General features: G+C 37.3%; 1 protein-coding gene across 3 annotated transcripts in view; it reads left to right on the top strand.

Moving 5' to 3' along the window:
- Window positions 1-20,091, top strand: part of Elf1 (E74 like ETS transcription factor 1) — a 94,756-nt gene that overhangs the window by 44,097 nt on the left and 30,568 nt on the right. For 2 of the 3 annotated variants that reach the window (XM_042685742.1, XM_042685741.1), the window contains exon 2: window positions 13,834-14,132. In XM_042685742.1, coding sequence (XP_042541676.1) covers window positions 14,061-14,132 — 72 coding nt within the window. In that variant the 5' untranslated portion in view covers window positions 13,834-14,060. Of the gene's footprint in view, window positions 1-13,232; window positions 13,267-13,833; window positions 14,133-20,091 lie in introns of those variants that run through there. The other variant, XM_042685743.1, reaches the window with a different exon arrangement.

Raw genomic sequence — 20,091 nt, 5'->3', positions numbered from 1 at the left:
GTTTTTTGTTTTTTTTTTGGTCCGGTCATAGGGCCTGAACTCTGGGCCTGGGCGCTGTCCCTCAGCTCTTCAGCTCAAGGCTAGCGCTCTACCACTTGAGTCACAGCGCCACTTCCGGCTTTTTTCTTCTTGCTTATGTGGTGCTGAGGAATCGAACCCAGGGCATGTGTGGCAAGGGCTCTACCACTGAGCCACCTTCCCAGCCCCCTTTGTTGTTTTTCTTTTGTTGTTGTTTTGTTACTGTTCATAATTTGGGTACTAGAGGAAATACATTTCCTGTAGCCAGTTAATTTGCGTAATGAAAACCCCAATCAATGATATTTTGATAGTTTTAACTTTTAGCCTTTTTGAGAAAGGAAAGTAGTTAATTTTTTTCACAACTAGATTTAAAACAGCATCTGAGTACTGTTGAATATTTCACTTTTACTTTGAAATTCTCTTGTTTTCAGAACGTGCTTAGAAAATAGTTAATTTTGAGACCACAGGTATGAACAGGTTTAGATATTCTTTCTGCTCTGCTGTTTTACCAGGTGCTATAAATGCTGCCTGAGTGTAATCTGATACCAGGGAGGCCTTAGTGGCTGATAATGGGAAGTGGAGAAGTATGTGAAAGAACTGGAATTTCAGGTCTGGGGAGTAATTGCAGCCTGCCTTAAGAGTTCTGGAACTGTTCCCATTCACGAGTGTCAGCAAAAAGGCAAAAGCAGGGAGAAGTCAGCTTGTTTGTTTGATCATACTGATATTTCTTTTTAAATTAGTATGGTCTAACTTAAGGTAGCTTCATCAGAAAAGACTTGCTTGAGCCTTGCAAATAGGTCATCAGAAACTTGACTGAGACTTTGCATGCCGAGTCAATTGATACTTCATTTATATGAAATTAAACCTCTGTGTTTTTAAAAATGTTTTTATTAGCCTCCATTTAGTTCTACGATCAAACTCTCCCCTGTATCACCCTCCCATACCCAACTCTTCCCCTTCTTAAAACAATTTCAGAAAGTTTCATTGTTCTATTTTCATACATGTAGATAAATTACTTCAACCCTGGTAATCCTCATTGACCCAGCCCTAAGCTTTTTCCTTTCAGTTACTTTGCTGTAATTCTTATTTTGTTAATGTGTATTAATTGTACCAAGGTATTTTACCATGATATTTCAGACTTGCATGTATTGTATTTTAATCAAAATAATCCTCTCTGTCTCTTTCTCCGCTCCCATCTATTGATCCAACAGCTTTCCTTGAGATTCCTGATTATTACCATTCTATATGAACCTATAGTCTTTATGAAATTACAGGTAGTTCACTCCATTTTGGGCTGCATCCTCTACCTCAATTGAAAAATGCTTAATTTAAAGAAAGCATAATTTAAGTAGCCATGCTTGTTAGTGTAATACCAGCACCAGAGAAGACTGATCAAGTGTTTTGGATCAAGTGTTTTAAACCGGGTCAGGCACCTGTGACTCACTCCTGTCTCCTAGCTACTCAGAAAGTTGTGATCCAAGGATCACAGTTAGAAGCCAGCCTGGGCAGGAAAAAAACCCTGTGAGACTCTATTATCCCCAGTTAACCATCAAAAAGCTGAAAGTGGATCTGTGGCTCAAGTGATAAGAACACTAGCCTAGAGCAAAAAAGTTCAGGGACAGGGCCCAGACCTTGAGTTTAAGCTCCAGGACTGGTACCAAAAAAAGTATGAATCTAGCCTGGAACCACATAGTGAATATTAAGAACACTCTACCTAGGAAGAACCTGTCTCCAAAATAAAGAATGAATTTAAAAACATTTATTTTTATTAAGTTGTTTAGTTAGATTTTAGTTAATTGTTTTAAGTTAGTAGTTGTTAGTTTATTAAGAGGTTTCCAGAAATCAGATTATGAGGACAGTACATCTTTATCATTGTCACACCATCTATTGCCCATCCCATCCCTACCCTCCAGTTACATAGTTGAATTTTTACAGAATGTACATTGATTATGATGACTATATTTGTTCACCCTTCCTCTCTCTGTTCCTGTGGTCCCCCCCAACTCACAGAACATGTTTTAGCTTCTTGTTATTCATTTGAAATTGTTCAGTGGAGTTACACCATTGGACTTCTCTTCTAAGTATATCATCCTTTAGTCAGTTTATGTGTGTATATGCATGTAACACTGTATATGTTATCACATATGGCTGTATTTTAGATCTAATTTCCACATACCAGGAAAAACATGCTGTTTGTCTCTATGAGCCTAACTTACTTGACTTAACATAATTTTTCCTAGGTCCATCCATTATTGTGCAAGTGACATAATATTCTTTCTGATAAATAAAATCCCTTTGTATATATGTACCACATTTTCTTTTTTTTATTGTGAAAATACTGTACAGAGGGGTTACAATTACTTGGTCAAGATAATGAATACATTTCTTATCAAGCATTGTAGCCTCCTCCTTTGTTTTCCCTTCCCATCCCATCCTCCCCCCTCCACCCCACGACCCTCCCCCCCCACGACCCTCCCTCCCCCCCGCCCCCACCAAAGTTGTAAAGTTCATTTTCGACATACTTGTATGTCTTATTGTTGCAATGGGTCCACCTGTATCCCTATTTAAACGATTTGTTTTTTCCCTTCCCCTCCACAAATTATAACAACATCAAATACAGTGAAAGCAGGGGTTTTATACCATGGGAGAGGGACATACAAAGCAACAAAGAAATCATCTTATAAATGTGTTAGAAACAATCGCATGAAAGAAAAAAAAACATTTGAATACATATCTTAGGCTTCTTTTCCCTAACATCAACTTAACTGACCTTTTCTGCTTGACTCAGACATATACTAGTTATTGCAAATAACGGAAACCATGGGATGTATGTTTCTCTGGGCCTGGCTTACTTCACTTAATATAATTTTTTCCAAGTCTTTCCATTTCCTAACAAATGGGGCAATGTCATTCTGATGGAGGCATAGAATTCCATTGTGTGTATATACCACATTTTCTTGATCCATTCATCTACTGAGGGGCACCTGGGTTGGTTCCATATCTTAGCTATGGTACATAAGGCTGCAATAAACATAGTCGTGCTGGTAGCTTTAATGTGGTCTTGTTTGTAAACCTTTGGGTAAATGCCCAAAAGTGGGATTGCTGGGTCATAAGGGAGCTCTATGTGGAGTCTTTTGAGGAACCTCCATACTACTTTCTAAAGTGGTTGAACAAGTTTACACTCCCACCAACAATGCAGTAAGGTTCCCTTCTGTCCACATCCCCTCCAGCATCTGTTGTTATTAGAGTTCTTGATTTTAGCCATTCTAACTGGGGTGAGGTGGTATTTCAATGTTGTTTTGATTTGCATTTCTTTTATGGCTAGAGAGGTTGAGCATTTCTTCATGTGTCTATTGGCCATCCTTCTTTCGTCTTCAGAAAAGTTTCTCTTTAAGTCTTTAGCCCACTTATTTTATTGGGCAGTTGTTTCTTTGAAGATTTGTTGTAGGGGGATTTAATTTTTTGAGTTCCAGGTATATTTTAGATATGAGGCCCTTGTATGGCTAGTGAAGATCTTCTCCCAAGCCGTGGGCTTTCTATTGATCTTGCTAGCTATGTCCTTTCCATGCAGAAGCTCTGCAATTTCATGCAATCCCATTTGTTCAACCTTTCTTTGATTTGTTGTGTTTCTGGGTCTTTATTAAGAAAATTTCAGCCTGTGCCAAGGAGACCTAGGGTTTCTCCTATTCCATCCTGTAATATTTTCAGAGTGTCTCCTTTGACTCAGAGGTCTTTGATTCATTTGGAGTTGATTCTGGTGCAGGGTGATACATAAGGATCTAGCTTTAGTTTTCTACATGTAGTTAACCAATTTTGCCAGCACCATTTACTGAAGAGGCTGTCTTTCTTCCATTCTATTGATTTAGCTCCCTTATTGAAGATTAGATGGCTATAGGTCTGTAGGTTCATTTCTGGGTTTTCAATTCTATTCCATTGGTCCTGAGATGTGTTTCTGTGCCAGTACCAAGCTGTTGTGATTACTATGGCTTTATAGTAGAGTTTGAAATTTGGTATTGATATTCCTCCAGCACTGTTCTTTCTGTTGAGGATCATTTTTGCTATTCGGGGTCTCTTATTGTTCCATATGAATTTTTGGATTGTCTCTTCTATTTCCTTGAAGAATGAGGTTGGAATATTGATAGGTATCACATTGAATTTGTAGAAAGCCTTGGAAAATATTGCCATTTTCACAATGTTGATCTTTCCAATCCAGGAGCATGGAAGTTTTTGCCACTTTCTAAGTTCTGTTTTGATTTCCTTTTTCAAGTTTTTAAAGTTTTCATCATAGAGGTCCTTCACTTCTTTGGTTAATTTAATTCCTAGGTATTTTATTTTTTGTGGGGCTATTACGAATGGAGTTGCTTTCCTAATTTCAGCCACACTTTTCTCATTGTTGGCATACAGAAAAGCCATTGATTTTTGAGTGTTAATTTTATACCCTGCTACTTTGCCAAAGTTTTCAATCAGCTTGAGTAATTTGGGAGTGGAGTCTATGGGATTCTTTAAATACCAGATCATGTCATCTGCAAAGAGGGAGAGTTTTTCTTCTTTCCCTATTTGGATCCCCTTTATGTTTGCATCTTGTCTTATTGCTGTAGCTAGGCATTCTAATACTAGATTGAAGAGAAGTGGAGAGTGGACATCCTTGTCTTGTTCCTGAGTTAAGAGGAAATGGCTTTAGTTTTTCACCATTAAGTATAATGCTGGCTGTAGGTTTGTCATATACAGCCTTTATTGTATTGAGGAATGTTCCATGGATTCCTAATTTTTCCAAAACCTTCATCATAAAGGGGTGTTGGATCTTGTCAAATGCTTTTTCTGCATCTACTGAGATAACCATGTGGTTCTTATCCTTGCTCCTTCGATGTGATGAATTATATTAATTGATTTGCATATATTGAACCAACTTTGCATCCCTGAAATGAATCCTGTTTGATCGAGGTGTATGCTTTTATGTATGAATTGTTGAAGTCCATTGGCCAGAATTTTGTGGGGAAGTTTTGCATCAATGTTCATCAAAGAAATGGGTCTATAGTTCTTTCTTTGATGAGTATCTGCCTGGTTTTGGGATGAGGGTTATGATGGCTTCATAGAATGAGTTCGATAGTGAACTTTCTCTTTCAATTTCATTGAAGAGTTGGAGGAGTATTGGTGTGAGCTCTGCTTTGAAGGCCTTGTAGAATTCCGCTTAAAGCCATCTGGTCCTGAGCTTTTCTTAGATGGGAGATCTCTAATTGCTGTTTCTATTTCAATGCTTGATATGGGCCTGTTAAGATGGTTTAACTCATCTTGGTTTAGTTTCGGCATGTCAATATTTGCTAGGAAAAGGTCCATTTCTGCCAAGTTCTTAAACTTATTAGCATAAAGTTTTGAAAAGTATTCCCTTATAATGTTCTGAATCTTGGTTGTTTCTGTGGTGATGTTTCCATTCTCATCTCTGAGTTTATTTAGGGGTGTTCTCTTCTCTTTTTCTGATAAGATTTGCTAAGAGTCTGTCAATTTTTTCGAAGAACCAACTCTTTGTTTTGTTGATTCTATGTTTTTTTTTATTCTAAATCATTTAATTCTGATTTAATTTTAATTATTTCTTTCCATCTACTGGATTGGGGTTTATATTGCTGTTCTTTTTCAAGGAGGCTCAGGTGTCTCATTAAATTGTTGGTTTCAGATCTCTCCAATTTGTTGATGTAGGAACTCAGAGCTATAAACTTGCCCCTGAGTACTGCCTTTGCTGTGTCCCAGAGGAGCTGGTAATTTGTGTGTTCATTTTTGTTAAATATCATGAACATTTGAATTTTCTTTCTAATCTCTTCCATTACCCACTCGTGATTCAGCAATATGTTGTTCAGTCTCCGTGTGTTAACAGGATTTTCTTTGGTGGCTTTTGGTGTTGAGCTCTAATTTTATTCCCTTGTGGTCTGAGAGAATGCAAGGTATAACTTCAATGTTTCTGAATTTGGTTAAGTTTGCTTTGTGGCCTAAAATTTGGTCTATTTTAGAAAATGTTCCATGTGTTGCTGAGAAAAATGCGTATTCTGATGCTGCTGGGTGAAATATTTGGTAGATATCTGTTAAATCTAGTTGATCTATGTAGTTGTTTAGATCTGTGGCTTCTCTGTTGAGTTTTGGCCGAGTTGATCTATCTAGTGGGGATAGTGGTGTGTTAAAGTCCCCAACAATTAATGTCTTCGGATCTATGTGAGATTTGAGGTAAAGTAGTATTTCTTGGATAAATTTGGGTGCTCCATTGTTTGGTGAATAGATATTTAGAATTGTAATATCCTCCTGAAGGAGAGATCCTTTAATCAATATGTAGTGACCTTCTTTATCTCTTCTCACTAATTTTAATTTGAAGTCTATTTTATCTGATATTAGGATTGCAACTCCCTCCTGTTTATGGGGGCCATTTGCTTGGTCGATTTTGTTCCAGCCTTTCACATGGAAAATGTGTTTGTGTTTATGGGCAAGATGTGACTCCTGAAGGCAGCAGATAGAAGGATCTTGCCTTTTAATCCAACTAGACAGTTTATGTCGCTTAATTGGAGAGTTACGTCTGTTAATGTTGAGAGATAGGACTGAGAGGTATTTGGGAGTTCCTGCCATTTTATCCACTTTCTTGGGGGCTGCAGCAACTGGGTTCTTCCTATGGTTCTTGGACTCTCAGTTTGGGTGCGGTTTCTTGGCCTTTATTGTGGTCTTGTTGGTTTTCTATGTGTAGGACATCTTTAAGAATCTTTTGTAGGGTTGGTTGTACCATATTTTCTTGATCCATTCATTCATTGTAGGGCATCTCTCTGGGCTGTTTCCATAACTTGGCTGTGATGAATAGTGCAGCAGTGAGCATGGATGTAGACCATTCTAGTCTACCTACAAAAGACCCTGTCTCAAAAAAATTTTAAATACATTTTTCCCTCCCAAAGGCTGGAGGTACTGGTGGGGTATCTACATGGTACATATATGAATTTTAGGACCTCTTTTTTCCCTTGAGGCTGAGGATCAGTCCCAGGAACTTGGCCATGCTAGTCAAGTGCTCTACATGCATGCTTAGCTACCATCTTCCATGCTCTACTTGCTTAGCTCTATCTAACCAGAGTCCATATTTTTACATTCTTAAATTCCTTCAATATTTGAAAAAATTCAGAAAGGTTGGAGGAGGTGTAGAACAATTGTCTTTTTGAATTATGAGAATGTTGAATGGAAGATTTGTTTACTTTGTGATACTGTGCTTTTTAAATCTATTTGTGTACAAAGTACATGGGATTTTTTTGTTGTTGTTGTAGTTTTTTTTGGTTGGTCATGGGTCTTGAACCCTGGGCCTGGGCGCTGTCCCTGAGTTCTTCAGCTCAAGGCTAGTGCTCTTCCACTTGAGCCAGAGCTCCACTTCTGGTTTTCTGAGTGGTTTATTGGAGAGAAGAGTTTTTTAGATGTTCCTGTCTAGGCTGGCTTTGATCCTTAGATCTCAGTCTCCTGAGTAGGTAGGATTACAGGCATGAGCCACCAGTGCCAGGCTTAGTACATAGTTTTGAGATAGCCTCATGAAATTTATTTTCCAATTAGTATCTTTTTTTTCCTCCCTTACTCAGCAAGAATTGAGACTGCCGCCATCTTTGTTTGGTGAAGTTCAAGTCTGGCTACTTAACTGTGTTTGCATTATGGTGTCTTTCTTGTTTTATTTTCATATTCACATTTTAAAATATATATAAAATCAACAATACTCCATATAGGAACTTGAAAGAAAAATACCAGTAAAAACTATTTGAAAGTTTAATGAGTTAAGTTGTAGTCGCCTTATAAAAAGGCTCGTAACTATTCCCTTTTCACTTTTTAGGCAAAATGTCTAAAGTAAGATGGTATGTAGGTTGTGAATCAGCAATAATAGTAAAACCAAGATTTAAAGTAATTATAGAGAAACTTATAGCTTTCTCCTGCAGTTATTCCTACACATGTGGTTGAAAGCAATCCATTCCAAGTATCAATATGTTGAATAAAATGCTATATAAAAACATTTCAAGGGGCTGGGAAGGTGGCTCAGTGGTAGAGCGCTTGCCTTGCATGCCTGAGGCCCTGGGTTCGATTTCCCAGCACAGCACCACATAAGCAAAAAGAAAAAAAGCTGGAAGTGACGCTGTGGCTCAAGTAGTAGAGCACTAGCCTTGAGCTGAAGAGCTGAGGGACAGCGCCCAGGCCCAGAGTTCAGGGCCCACGACTGGACCCAAAAACAAACAAACAAAAACATTTCAATTAGTAGTTGTACTGAAGTGTGGTTGGATACTTTTGCTATAAAGACGTATATAAGGGATTAATAGTCCTACATATGTGGTTGAAAGCAGTCCATTCCAAGTATCAATATGTTGAATAAAATGCTATATAAAAACATTCTTAGTAGTTGTACCGAAGTGTGATTGGATACTTTTGCTATAGAGACTTATATAAGGGATTATTTATTTTTGGTGGCTAAGTCAAAAATCTTGAGACTCTACTTGAAAAATAATGAAAGCAAAAAGGGGCTGAGTGTCTAGCTAAAGTAATAGACAGCCTGCCTAGCAAGGACAAGGCCCAGAGTTAAAATCCCAGAACTACCAAACAGATCTGTAAGACCCAAAAGTGGTATGTCTATTACTCTAGAATTCTAGATTTATTACTTCTCATTTTTTTTATTGTGAAAATACTGTACAGAGGGGTTACAATTACATGGGCAAGATAATGAGTACATTTCTATCAAGTATTGTAGCCTCCTCATTACTTCTCATTTTTAATTTATCTATTTTTATTCTCTTTAAATTTCTGTTGTATTTTTTTCTTGATTTTTTTTTTTTTAATGTTCGTATGTTCAAGAAAGCCTTAATTAGGTTACCACTTATGAAGAAACTTTCTGTTAGGCACTAAATATTGAGACTACAGAATTCTAGTTCTTTAGATATTGCTACTTACAAACATTAGTATATACGCATAAACACAAACAGTGTGTATTAATGCTAGGATAGTCATTCAACCACTCTATTGATCTTACCTGGTGTATTTTTGTCTTTTTTGATGTAGAATTACCTAATCTACACCCCCTATTTTTGTTTGTTTCCTTTGTCGATTTTCATTATAGTGAATTGATACTACAGTAATTTCCCAAGGAAAAGAGTATTTATTTATTTATTTATTTTTATACTAAAATTAGGGCTTGAACTATGGGCCTGGGTGTTAAAGCTCAAAGCTAGGGCTTTACCACTTGTGCCACAGCTCCACTTCTAGCTTTTTTGGTGGTTAATTGGAGATTGAGTCTCACTGACTTTCCTGTGTTAGCTGGCCTGGAATTGTGATTCTTAGATCTCAGTTTCCAGAGTGGCTAGGATTATAGGCTCTGCATTTATCTTTGAAGCAAGGTTTCACTTTATGCCCTGAGAGGTACTAAACTGTTATTCTTCAATTTCTGTTTCCTTATATCTCTGGGGCTACCAGGTGTCTGTTGTTGGTTGTGCCCAGTAATTGTGGTTCCCTCCAAAATATCAGTTCCCCTCTCTGGCTGAGATGGAGGGTCATGAACTTTTATGCCCAGTCTGGCCTTGAACATTGATGCCCTGATCTATGCTTTCCAAGTATCTAGGATTACAGACTTAAGCCGTTGTGTCTGGCCCCAAATTCCTATATCTTAAAATTGCTTTCCCAGGAACTCTAACATTGTGTAAAGGATTAATTTAGGCAAATTTTGCCTGTCATGTTTTTGTTAATATTTGAAATATTTTTTACAAAAATGGCTTGAATTTTGGGTAGCAGTAGCCTGAAATATGATTTGGGGTTTTGTGTTTACAATTGGTAAGTCATTTTGATTGAATGGGGGCCAAATTGGACTTTGTGAAGCAAAGCCTTGTAGACTAGAGTGAAGTTCTAACCTTGACACAATTGGAATTACCAAAACGTGCTAAATTTTGAGCACTAGTTTGTTGATAATAGCCTATGTGTTCCTGTCCAGGAACACAGAAATGAGATTTACGAAATAATTAGTCCCTAACCTGCACCTGCTACCCATCTTGCACACTGTGCTGGGCACTATAATTAAGCTAATTTTTATTGAGTACAATTTTCCAGGCATTCATCACATGTATTTTTCTCTTTTTCTTTAATCTGTTTCAATTTTTTATTGTACTGGGGGATAAAACCCAATACTTACCTGTACATGGTAGGCAAAGTGCATGCCAGGTACATGCTCTAACACTGAACTACATGTATTTGCACATGGGCCTTGCACATGTTGTTGTTTTTGGTCGGTCGTGGGGCTTGAACTCTGGGCCTACGTGTGGTCCTTGAGCTTTTCAGCTCAAGGGAGTGCTCTACCATTCGAGCTACAGCACCATTTCCAGTTTTCTGTTGGTTAATTGGAGATAAGAGTCTCAGGGACTTTTCCTGCCCTGTCTGGCTTTGAACTGGGATTCTCAGATCTCAGCTAGGATCTCAGATCTCTGAGTAGCTGGGATCTACAGGTGTGAGCCACAGGTGCCCAGCTGTAAATGTATTATTTATCTAATCCTGACAACTCTAGATTTGTTGTACTTTATTTGTTGTACTATTTACAGAGTGAGAAAACTTGAGTTTTACACCTGTTTATGGAAAGTCAGACTGAGACACTACATAAGTCAGCTTGTTTAAGATCATATTGCAAAAGATTGGAATACAAGTTGTTTTTACTCTAGATCCTGTTTTGCTTTACTATTTTACCTTAAGGTGGCACGTCTCGCTAACAAATGGGAATACAGTCCTGACCTAGTTGAAAGAGCCAGGCTGGGAGGGTTTTTAATCTGGTGGATGGTCCACTGGATTACTTTTCAACCATGCAAAAAAGTTGGCTGCTGTGTCTGTGCCACTCATACATATTTTTTCATTACAGTATTGTAAAAACATGCTATAAAGTGCTATTAAATGCATCAGGGTGCACTTGAATATCATATGTAACTCAGTAATGGATAATTTAAACAGTGAGATCTTTCTATGTTATTTCTGCTTTAGTATTTGATTTAGAGTTAGTCTTCATTTGTAGTCTAGGCTGGTCTTGAAACTCAGTATCCTGCTTTTTCCCTACAAGTGCAGCAAATTACAGACAATTTCTGAGGATCTTAAAGTGTATTAAGATATTATGGGTGCTTTTGTTTCCTGGAAGGCTTTAGTTCCTATATATTTCCATACTAGAGCAAATTTGAAGAAACATGGTGATAAGGTTTGGATGTTTTAGACATGCTGTGTCTAAGGTGGTCTTGTTCTAATAGTTTATTGACTAGATTTGGAGCTAAACTAGATAGGGTTTTCCCCATTAACATTGACATATGTGGTTAGATTTGGAAGCAGGACTGAATTATAGTAATAGAGTTTTGATTTAGGAAATTAGAACTCAATTGGTTGGTTGATTGATTGTTGGTTGTGGGGCTTGAACTCAAGGCCTGGGTATTGTCCCTGAGGTATTTTGTTCAAGGGTAGCACTATATTGCTTTGAGTTACAGCTCTACTTCTGGTTTTCTGGTGGTTAGTTAGAGGTAAGGTTCTCACAGAGTTTGTTGCCAAGGCTAGCTTTGAACCATAATCCTCACGTCTCAGCCTTCTGGTTTACCTTGTAGGATTACTGGGTCTGTTGTGCTTACTACAGACTCTGAGATCTTGGACATCTTAGTTTTTTCAGTGAAAAATTGACTCATTGATCTAGATTGTCTTGTCTGTTACTAAAAACTTTTGATATGCCTAGACTATGTTACTTAAATAACCCTGACATATAGAGATGGTATCTCTGTGTTAGGAATCAGAAAATTTATTTCCAAGAACCACCTTAATATCATAGGGTCTATAACTAGAGAAGAGGAAGAGGAACAGGAAAGACAACAGGCCATTTCAAAACTGATGAAACCAATAAAATGCTTTACTTACATATTTTCAGCTTTGAACTTCTACAGTATACGTTAGTAAGAGTTATGTGCCCTAGTTATTCTTTTCCTACCTCAGCAAAAGGCTTAGTGATTGTGGGGAACCATTCTAGCTGTTTCATTAACATTGATTGTTAGCATGTGCCGTGAGGAATGGATCTGTTGATTGGTTGTCCTTATTGTTTGAAATCTTCCAGAGACTTTTACTAAAGCATAAAGCACAGTAGCAGTATGGAAGTGTTAGTGAGAAAAAGTACATGGTTATAATGGAAAAGAAAAAGTGAACTTTTAGCCAGGCACTCAGGAGGCTGAGATCTGAGGATCACAGTTCAAAGCCAGCCCAGGCAGAAAAGTCTATGAGACTTATCTCACCACCCCCACCACCCCCCAGAAATGGAGCTGTGGCTCAGTGGTAGAGCAGCAGCCTTGATCTGAAAAATCTAAGTGACAGCACCCAGGCTTTGAGTTCAAGCCCCAGAACCAGCATCTCCTCTCCCCTAAAGAAAACAATATAGAAAAAGGAAGGAAGGAAGAAAGGAAGGAAAAGAAGGAAGGAAGGATATGATATGATTGAGTGTTTAGAGATTAGAGGAGGTTTCCAGGAATGAGCATAACAAGTTAAGAAGGAAAAACAGAAGGCAGGCCTACTATAAAAGAAATGTAATAATTTAAGGGAAAGGATAATACAAGTAATATTTGTCCAGTACCAAATATATGTCTTATACTTAAATATGTGTGCTCAATTTAAAACAAAATATATTTTCTTATAGATAATGGTACATTGTTTAAAAACAACAACAAAAAAGCCTGAAATACGCTAAAAATACTACTGAAGTTGAATTTGCTCTTAGATAGGTGAAGTCAGTTAGAGTAGAAAAACCATTGGATTGGAACCTGAATTGAAGGCTTTACCTTCATGTTGTTTTGTTTTCAGTTGTAGAAATCACAGTCATCTATGTGATCCCTAACTATGTGGTCCCTAGAACCTAGATTACTTAGAGAATTTGTTTTCTTGAAATTAAGAAACCCAGCTGGTAGTAGCTGGGTTTAAGCTCTGTTTACCTTGTTAGTTTCTTTCTCTCTGTTTCTCTAGCCTTTGTCTTTCTTTCTCAATATACAAACATCTTTGATCGTCATTTTTAAAGCATTTCTTTTTTCCGTTGTGAAATTGTTTTTGCTCTTTAGTCTCATTTCTGTTTTTATACCATTGTAAAGTGCAGTTCTTTGCATGTTCTAATTTGCCATGACGTGGTCAAGGGCTGTTTCCTTCCTGTTGCTTGCAAGCCCTGTGCTGGAGATAAGGATACATTTCAGTGCATTTAAAAAAGAACCTACTGAAGACAGCTTAAACATGGTAACAAAGTATTTTACTTACCTGAAGCTTTTTAAAGAACTAAAAGGGAAGGTTTTAATTCTGATTATTTTTAAAGCTTATAAAATAGTAAAGTTGAAATTACTACATTCAAAGTGTGTGTGCGCGTGTGTGCCTGTGCGTGTGTGTGTGTGTGAGTGTGTGCCTAACAGTGATGGTCTCTGAATGTTTCAATTAAAGGCAAAAGTATACCTTATGAAATAATTCATAGAAGCAATTTCCTTTAGTGGAAAGAAGTAAATAGTTTATGTCCTTTATTGAGGGTACCAAGCCCCATTACTCTTGCTATATACTTGTTTTTATACTATTCAGCATTTAACGCAAGTTAAATGAGGATAGTAAGTGACTGGAATTACTTCATTTTTAGTAATGAAGGGAAGATTTTATCTTAGCAGAAATGAAATCTTCAAAGAAAGTAGGTCTAGAAACAACAACAAAAAATAAGAGTGTTAAAAATTTGTCATGTTCATCTTAATCAACAAAACACTTGATATACACTGTGCTCTGAATCAGTTGTTGTATTTTAAAGAACAAACATTTGTTTTTCAGGCCAAGAAAGTTGACAGAAGAATAATTTCAGAAGTACTGCCTCGGTTTGCTTAGAATCAATGAATCAAGAAACTTTGAACTATCTTCTCTAAAGAAACGTGGGTAGCCTGTAATTTTACAGACTTGCCTGAGGGATTTTTTCTCCCGAACTTGTTTCTGGACTCTACTGGCTACATTCTTGAATCTGTTTGGATTGTTCCATGTGGATCTAAAGGGAATGTTTTATTATGGCTGCTGTTGTCCAACAGAACGACCTTGTATTTGAATTCACTAGTAACGTCATGGAGGATGAACATCAGGTATGAGAACTTCAAGCTGGATTTTAATAACTATTATAATCTTTCATATGTAACAGAAAATTAGTTTTAGAAATAAGAGAGACGACTGAAATAAAAAACGAAACATTTGAAGGTATGTGTACACATACCAGTTAATTTATTGAGCATAAACCTCTTTTTTGGGGGGAAGGGTCCAGTCGTGGGACCTGAACTCTGGGCCTGGGCACTGTCCCTCAGCTTTTCAGCTCAAGGCTAGCACTCTACAACTTGAGCCACAGCACCACTTCTGGCATTTTTCTTTTTGCTTATGTGATTCTGAGGAATCGAACCCAGGCCTCAGACATGCAAGGCAAGCACTGTACTGCTGAGCCACCTTCCCAGCCCCTTGAGCATAAATCTTATCCTTAGCTTTAATGATGTGACAAGGAATACTTTGGGGCTTCAACTTGTTTTCTTTAAAATGAGAGTAGCAGCAACTGCCTTAAGAAATTACTTTAAATTACTTTAAAAAGTTATAGTTAACATACTAAATTTTAATTCCTGTAATTAGTATTTGTGATTGTGGGCAATTTCTTCAAGCAGATGAATTGATTTCAGCAGTATTGTAATACATTTCAGTCCCAAGTGTGTGAGGAAGTGCTTGCCTTCTCTAGACCTAGATTTTATTATCTTCAGGGGAATTAGAGAATTTCTAAATCAGCTGTTCTTGAATTTATGCATGATATGCAAATTGTAATCTTCAGAATGTGAATAAAAGACAGGAGATACTGAAGTTCCCTGTCTATAGGGTTTTGGGGATTTATTTTTTTTGGGGGGGATCAGGTCGTGAGGCCTGAACTCTGGGCCTGGGCACTGTCCCTCAGCTCTTCAGCTCAAGGCTAGCGCTCTACCACTTGAGCCACAACACCACTTCCGGCTTTTTTCTTTTTGCTTATGTGGTGCTGAGGAATCGAACCCAGGGCCTCAAACATGCAAGGCAAGCGCTCTACCACTGAGCTACCTTCCCAGCCCCGGTGTTGGGGATTTTATAATTTTATTTTAAACAGATTATATGAGCAGTATGATGTGGGAGAAATAGTGTTAAGTGTTGGAGAGACTCATACTAGGAAAAATATTTGAGTAGTAAGTTTAAAAAATGCCTAATGTGGTTGACTTAGTTTTTGAAATAAACTTAATTCTAAAATTAAACTTTAGTTGGCAATTTTAATGTTTTGTATTGTAAAAACAGTTACTGCAAATAATAAAATTGACTTGCTATAGTTTCTTAACTTTTTTATTGTCCATTGAGTTGACAGAATTAAAAAAAATCCACAAAGGGTAATTAACTTGTCTTAATTTGGATTAACTTGTCTTAAAATCAAGATGAGCTTCCATTAGGGAGAAAAATGTTTGAAGGGAAACATTTCTGGTCCCAACTAAAAATATATTAATAGAGACAGTAGAAAAGAGAAAGTGTTTTGAACTTATTTTAAGAAGAAGGTTTATGTATATATTAAGGCTTGAAAATGTTTGCTATGCCATTCTCTTAGATGAAAGATCCTAGGTGAGATTTGATAAACAGAATGTGACAACAGAGGCTGGGGCTGTAAGATACTCTCTGGAATGCTCTAGTGCAGTGACTTGCACACTCTCCACCATGAGAAATACATGTCACTTTACGGTTCCACATTTATATGTGTACGCATAGCCTTAAAGTTGTGTAAAGCGGTCACAGATCATAAATTCAGGTAATGAGTACATTTCTTCTTTTGGGTGTCACCCCTTCCTTCCTTCATTTCCTCCCAGTTTTCCCCTTCCATCCCTGTCCACAACTTACATAGGTCATTTTTCACATATTGAATATAGAATATCATGCCTACATTTGTTTACTCTTCTTTCCTCCCTTTCTGTGCTTCCTCTCTACCCACCTCCCCCCAAAAAAGCCAACCCCAAATATAAAACAAACATTACCACCACCACCAATAACAATACAACCCATATTTCCATTTCCTGGAATTAGTTTCAATAAATTGTATTTTAAATGTTCAGAGAAGTTATACCTTTGTGTTCTTCCCCTAAGGGTATCCCTTTTTAGTCTGACACTTTGAATGTTTTGAGTTTTGTGTAGATTATCATGTCCAGGTATATTTTAGCTCTAGCTTCCACATAATGAGAGAAAACATGTAGTGTTTTCTTTCTAAGCTTGGCTTACTTTACTTATCATGATTAGTTCTAGGTCCATCCATTTCCCAAAGCAGTACTTTTACTATATATGATGCACTTAGTTTATCTTAGAGAGGTTATTTATGTATTTTTGTCTTTGGAAAGAGTGTTGTTAGCTTAACATCAGCATGTATGTGTGCTTTTTTTTAGGTGTTTATTTTTGTTGGACAAAATCAAGCTTAGTTTTGTGAAATTATTACAAGGATTTCACAAATATTTGCCATGTGAAGCAAATACTATTATCTTCACTTTATGATGAGGAAACATACCTAATAAAGAAGTGACTTGTCCGAAATCAAAAGCTAGTTGAAAAAATAAAAGTAAATAGAGCCATAACCTGAACCTAGTTTTGACTTTCACTAAGGATACCATATAATCTTGTAGTGATGCATGCCAGGCTTACTGTTATGCAGTTAGACGATGATAATCATGGTCAAAGAAATTACACTACTTTTTAAAATAATTATTGAAATTGTAAATAGCATATTTAAAAATTTATAAATTCAGGCTGGGAATGTGGCTTAGTGGTAAAGTGCTTGCCCAGTATCCTTGAAGTCCTGGGTTCAGTACCACATACACAGAAAAAGCTGGAAATGGCGCTGTGGCTCAAGTGGTAGAGTGCTAGCCTTGAGCGAAAGAAGCTCAGGGACAGTGCCTCAAGACTGGCAAAAAAATTAATTAATTAAATAAAATTACAAATCCTAACTTGTACATCGTTTTCTTGTTTCTTAGGAGATTCCTTGGGTCATGAAGGTAGTTCTTTGTGGTTGTATTTTGAGAATGGAATTACATATTGTAGACTGAGAAATTATACATAAAAATGGTATTGTTGGTGGGAATGTGAACTAGTACAATGACTATAGAAATCAGCATAGAGGTGTCTCAAAAACAGAAAATAGACCTACCGTATGGCCTACCATAGCAATATTTGTCATAGGTCTGAAGGACAATAAATCAATACTTAAGGTACTGAGTGCTTATGTTCATTGTAGCATTCTTCACAATAGTCAAACTCTGGAATCAGCTGAGGTATCCAACATCAGGTGAATGGATAGAAGAATACTGTGTATGTGTGTGCATGCATGTACATATCCACAGGGTCATACACAGTAGAGTATACATAGCCACAAAGAAAAATGAAATGTCATTTGCAGGAAAATGAATGGAATAGGAGAACTTAATCTTCACCAAGATAAGCCAATCTCAAAAAGCTAAATATCTTATATTTTCACTTACATTTGGAAGCTAGGCTTAAAAGACATACATATTCATAGACATGCATTTTTAAAAAAACAGTTTATTGTGATTATATATATATTGTGAGTATACATATGTGTATATACATATATATGCATCTAAGCTTTGTGTGTATCTATGTACATGTGGGCCTGGGGCTTGAACCTTGGGATTTGTATATACCAGGTTAACACTATATCACTGAGCTATATCTTCAGCCCCAACTCATCTGTTAAAAATGTACAATTCAGTGTTTTGTTTTTTTTCCTTCTCCGGTTAGTCTCTACACAAAGTTAGGTCATTGTAGTCAAGTTTAGAACATTTTGTTATCACCAGAAGAATTCTACATCATTGAAGGTCATATACTATTTCTTCTCCTTTTTGAATACCTTGGGAAGTCCCGTTCTTCTTTCTATCTCTGGGAATTTGTCCATTCTTTGCTTTTTTTTTTTTTTTTTGGGTCCAGTCGTGGGGCCTGAACTCTGGGCCTGGGTGATGTCCCTCTGCTCTTCAGCTCAAGGCTAGTGCTCTACCACTTGAGCCACAGTGCCACTTCTGGCTTTTTTCTGTTTATGTGGTGCTGAGGAATCGAACCCAGGGCCTCATGCATGCAAGGCAAGTGCTCTACCACTGAGCCACCTTCCCAGTCGCTCTGTGCATTTTCTATAAATGGAATTATATAAAACATAATCTTATCGTGGCTATCTTCTTTCACTTTAGCATAATGTTTTCAAGGTTCATCTATGTTGTGCCATGTCTCAGTACTTCATTTGCTTTAATTGTTGAATCACATTCCATTGTATATATATGCTAGGTTGAAAAGTATCCAATCATTATTCTTTCTAAAGAATACTATATGTTTTTTGGGGGAGCATACTAAGGATTCTCAGGTTCTCAAATGTCCTGCCACTTGAGCCATGACCCCAGTCTTTTTGCTATTTTGTTTTTCATATTGAGTCTACAGTTAACTTGGCACAGGTTGGCCCGTCCTTCTACCTCCACCTCTGAGTAGCTGGAATTACCTAGATACACCACTACACTCAGCAGAATATTATTTTTTAAATGAGATTTGAATTGCATATGAATCTGTTATTCTCTGTTACCTGTTACCCCCCCCCCCCCCCCCCCCATACACACACACCCAGCCACCACCCTTTTTTGTGCTGGTATTGAGGCTTGAAACTCACAGCTTGGGGCCTGTCCCTTATGATCCCCACATATACAAGTTTAGTGCTCTATCACTTGAGCCATGGGCCATTCCCAGCTTTTGGGTAGCTTTTGGGTAGTAAGAGTCTCATGAGCTTTCTTTGCCCAGACTGACTTTGAACCATGATTCGCAGATCTCCGCCTTCTGAATAGCTAGGATTACAGATGTGAGCCACTACAGATGTGAGCCACTGGCACCCAGTTTTGTTATTGTTTCTCAAGATACCCTTTCCTTTTCCTTTTCCTTTTCCCTCCCCTCTTCTCCCTTCTCTCCTCCTCTTCCCTCCCTCCCCTCCCTCCCCTCCCTCCTCTCCCCCCTCCCTCCCTCCCTCCCTCCCTCCCTCCTTCCTTCCTTCCTTCCTTTCTTCCTTCCATTTGTGCCTATACTGGGACCTGAACTCAGGTCCTCATGTTCTTGGTTGGTTTTTTAATTCAAGGCCAGTGCGCTACCACTTGAGCTATACCTCCTCTTCCAGTTTTACTTAATTTTTTACATCTTTCATATATTTTTGCTATATGTTCATTACAGACAATAAATATATCACACATACAGATGGATAATATAAACAGTGTTACCACTCAATCTTTAGTGAGTACGTATAAAGATAATGTTATTTGATTTAGTGAAGTAAAAAAACTAATTGTTAATGGTCTAGTAGCATTCATAAATGTAATAATGCTAATCACTGCTACATGAAAGTATTTATAACAAGTCCTGAATAAGTTACAATACAGATAATACACAATAGAATTCTATGCTTCCATCAGAAAGAATGACATTGCCCCATTTGTAAGAAAATGGAAAGACTTGAAAAAAAATTATACTAACTGAAGTAAGTCAGACCCAAAGAAACATAGGCTGCATGTTTTCCTCATTTGCAATAATTAGAATGTGCCTATAAATCTACAGGTAAACGCAATGGACAGTAAAAGACAAATAATTACACCTGGGCAGGATTAATTAAACAGCAATGTAAACATTCACACAATAGCAATAAGACAGGATGATATTCTTAGGAGAGTATTGCAAGGGCTCAATATCAGTGTGCATAAGATCATATAAAATGATGCTTATCGAAATGATGATCTCTAAAAATGGAAGAAGTTTTTTATTATACTGTTTGGAGGTTTTTTTCTTTCACTTTTGCTTTGTTGATTCCCTTCTGCTCTGTTTTTGATTTTTCTTTTTCTTTCTTTTTTTCTTCTCTTTTCTTTTATTGTGAAAATATCATACAGAGGGGTTACAATTACATGAGCAAGGTAATGTTCTTTTTCTTTTTTGTCCGTGGTGGGGCTTGAACTCAGGGCTTAGGCACTATCCCTGCACTCTTCAGCT

This window comes from Dipodomys spectabilis, unplaced genomic scaffold, assembly GCF_019054845.1.
Source record: "Dipodomys spectabilis isolate Male_0828 unplaced genomic scaffold, ASM1905484v1 ptg000095l, whole genome shotgun sequence".
NCBI lineage: Eukaryota > Metazoa > Chordata > Mammalia > Rodentia > Heteromyidae > Dipodomys > Dipodomys spectabilis.
The sequence above is the reverse complement of the archived record's forward strand: the minus strand, read 5'-3'. Positions and strand labels throughout refer to the sequence as shown.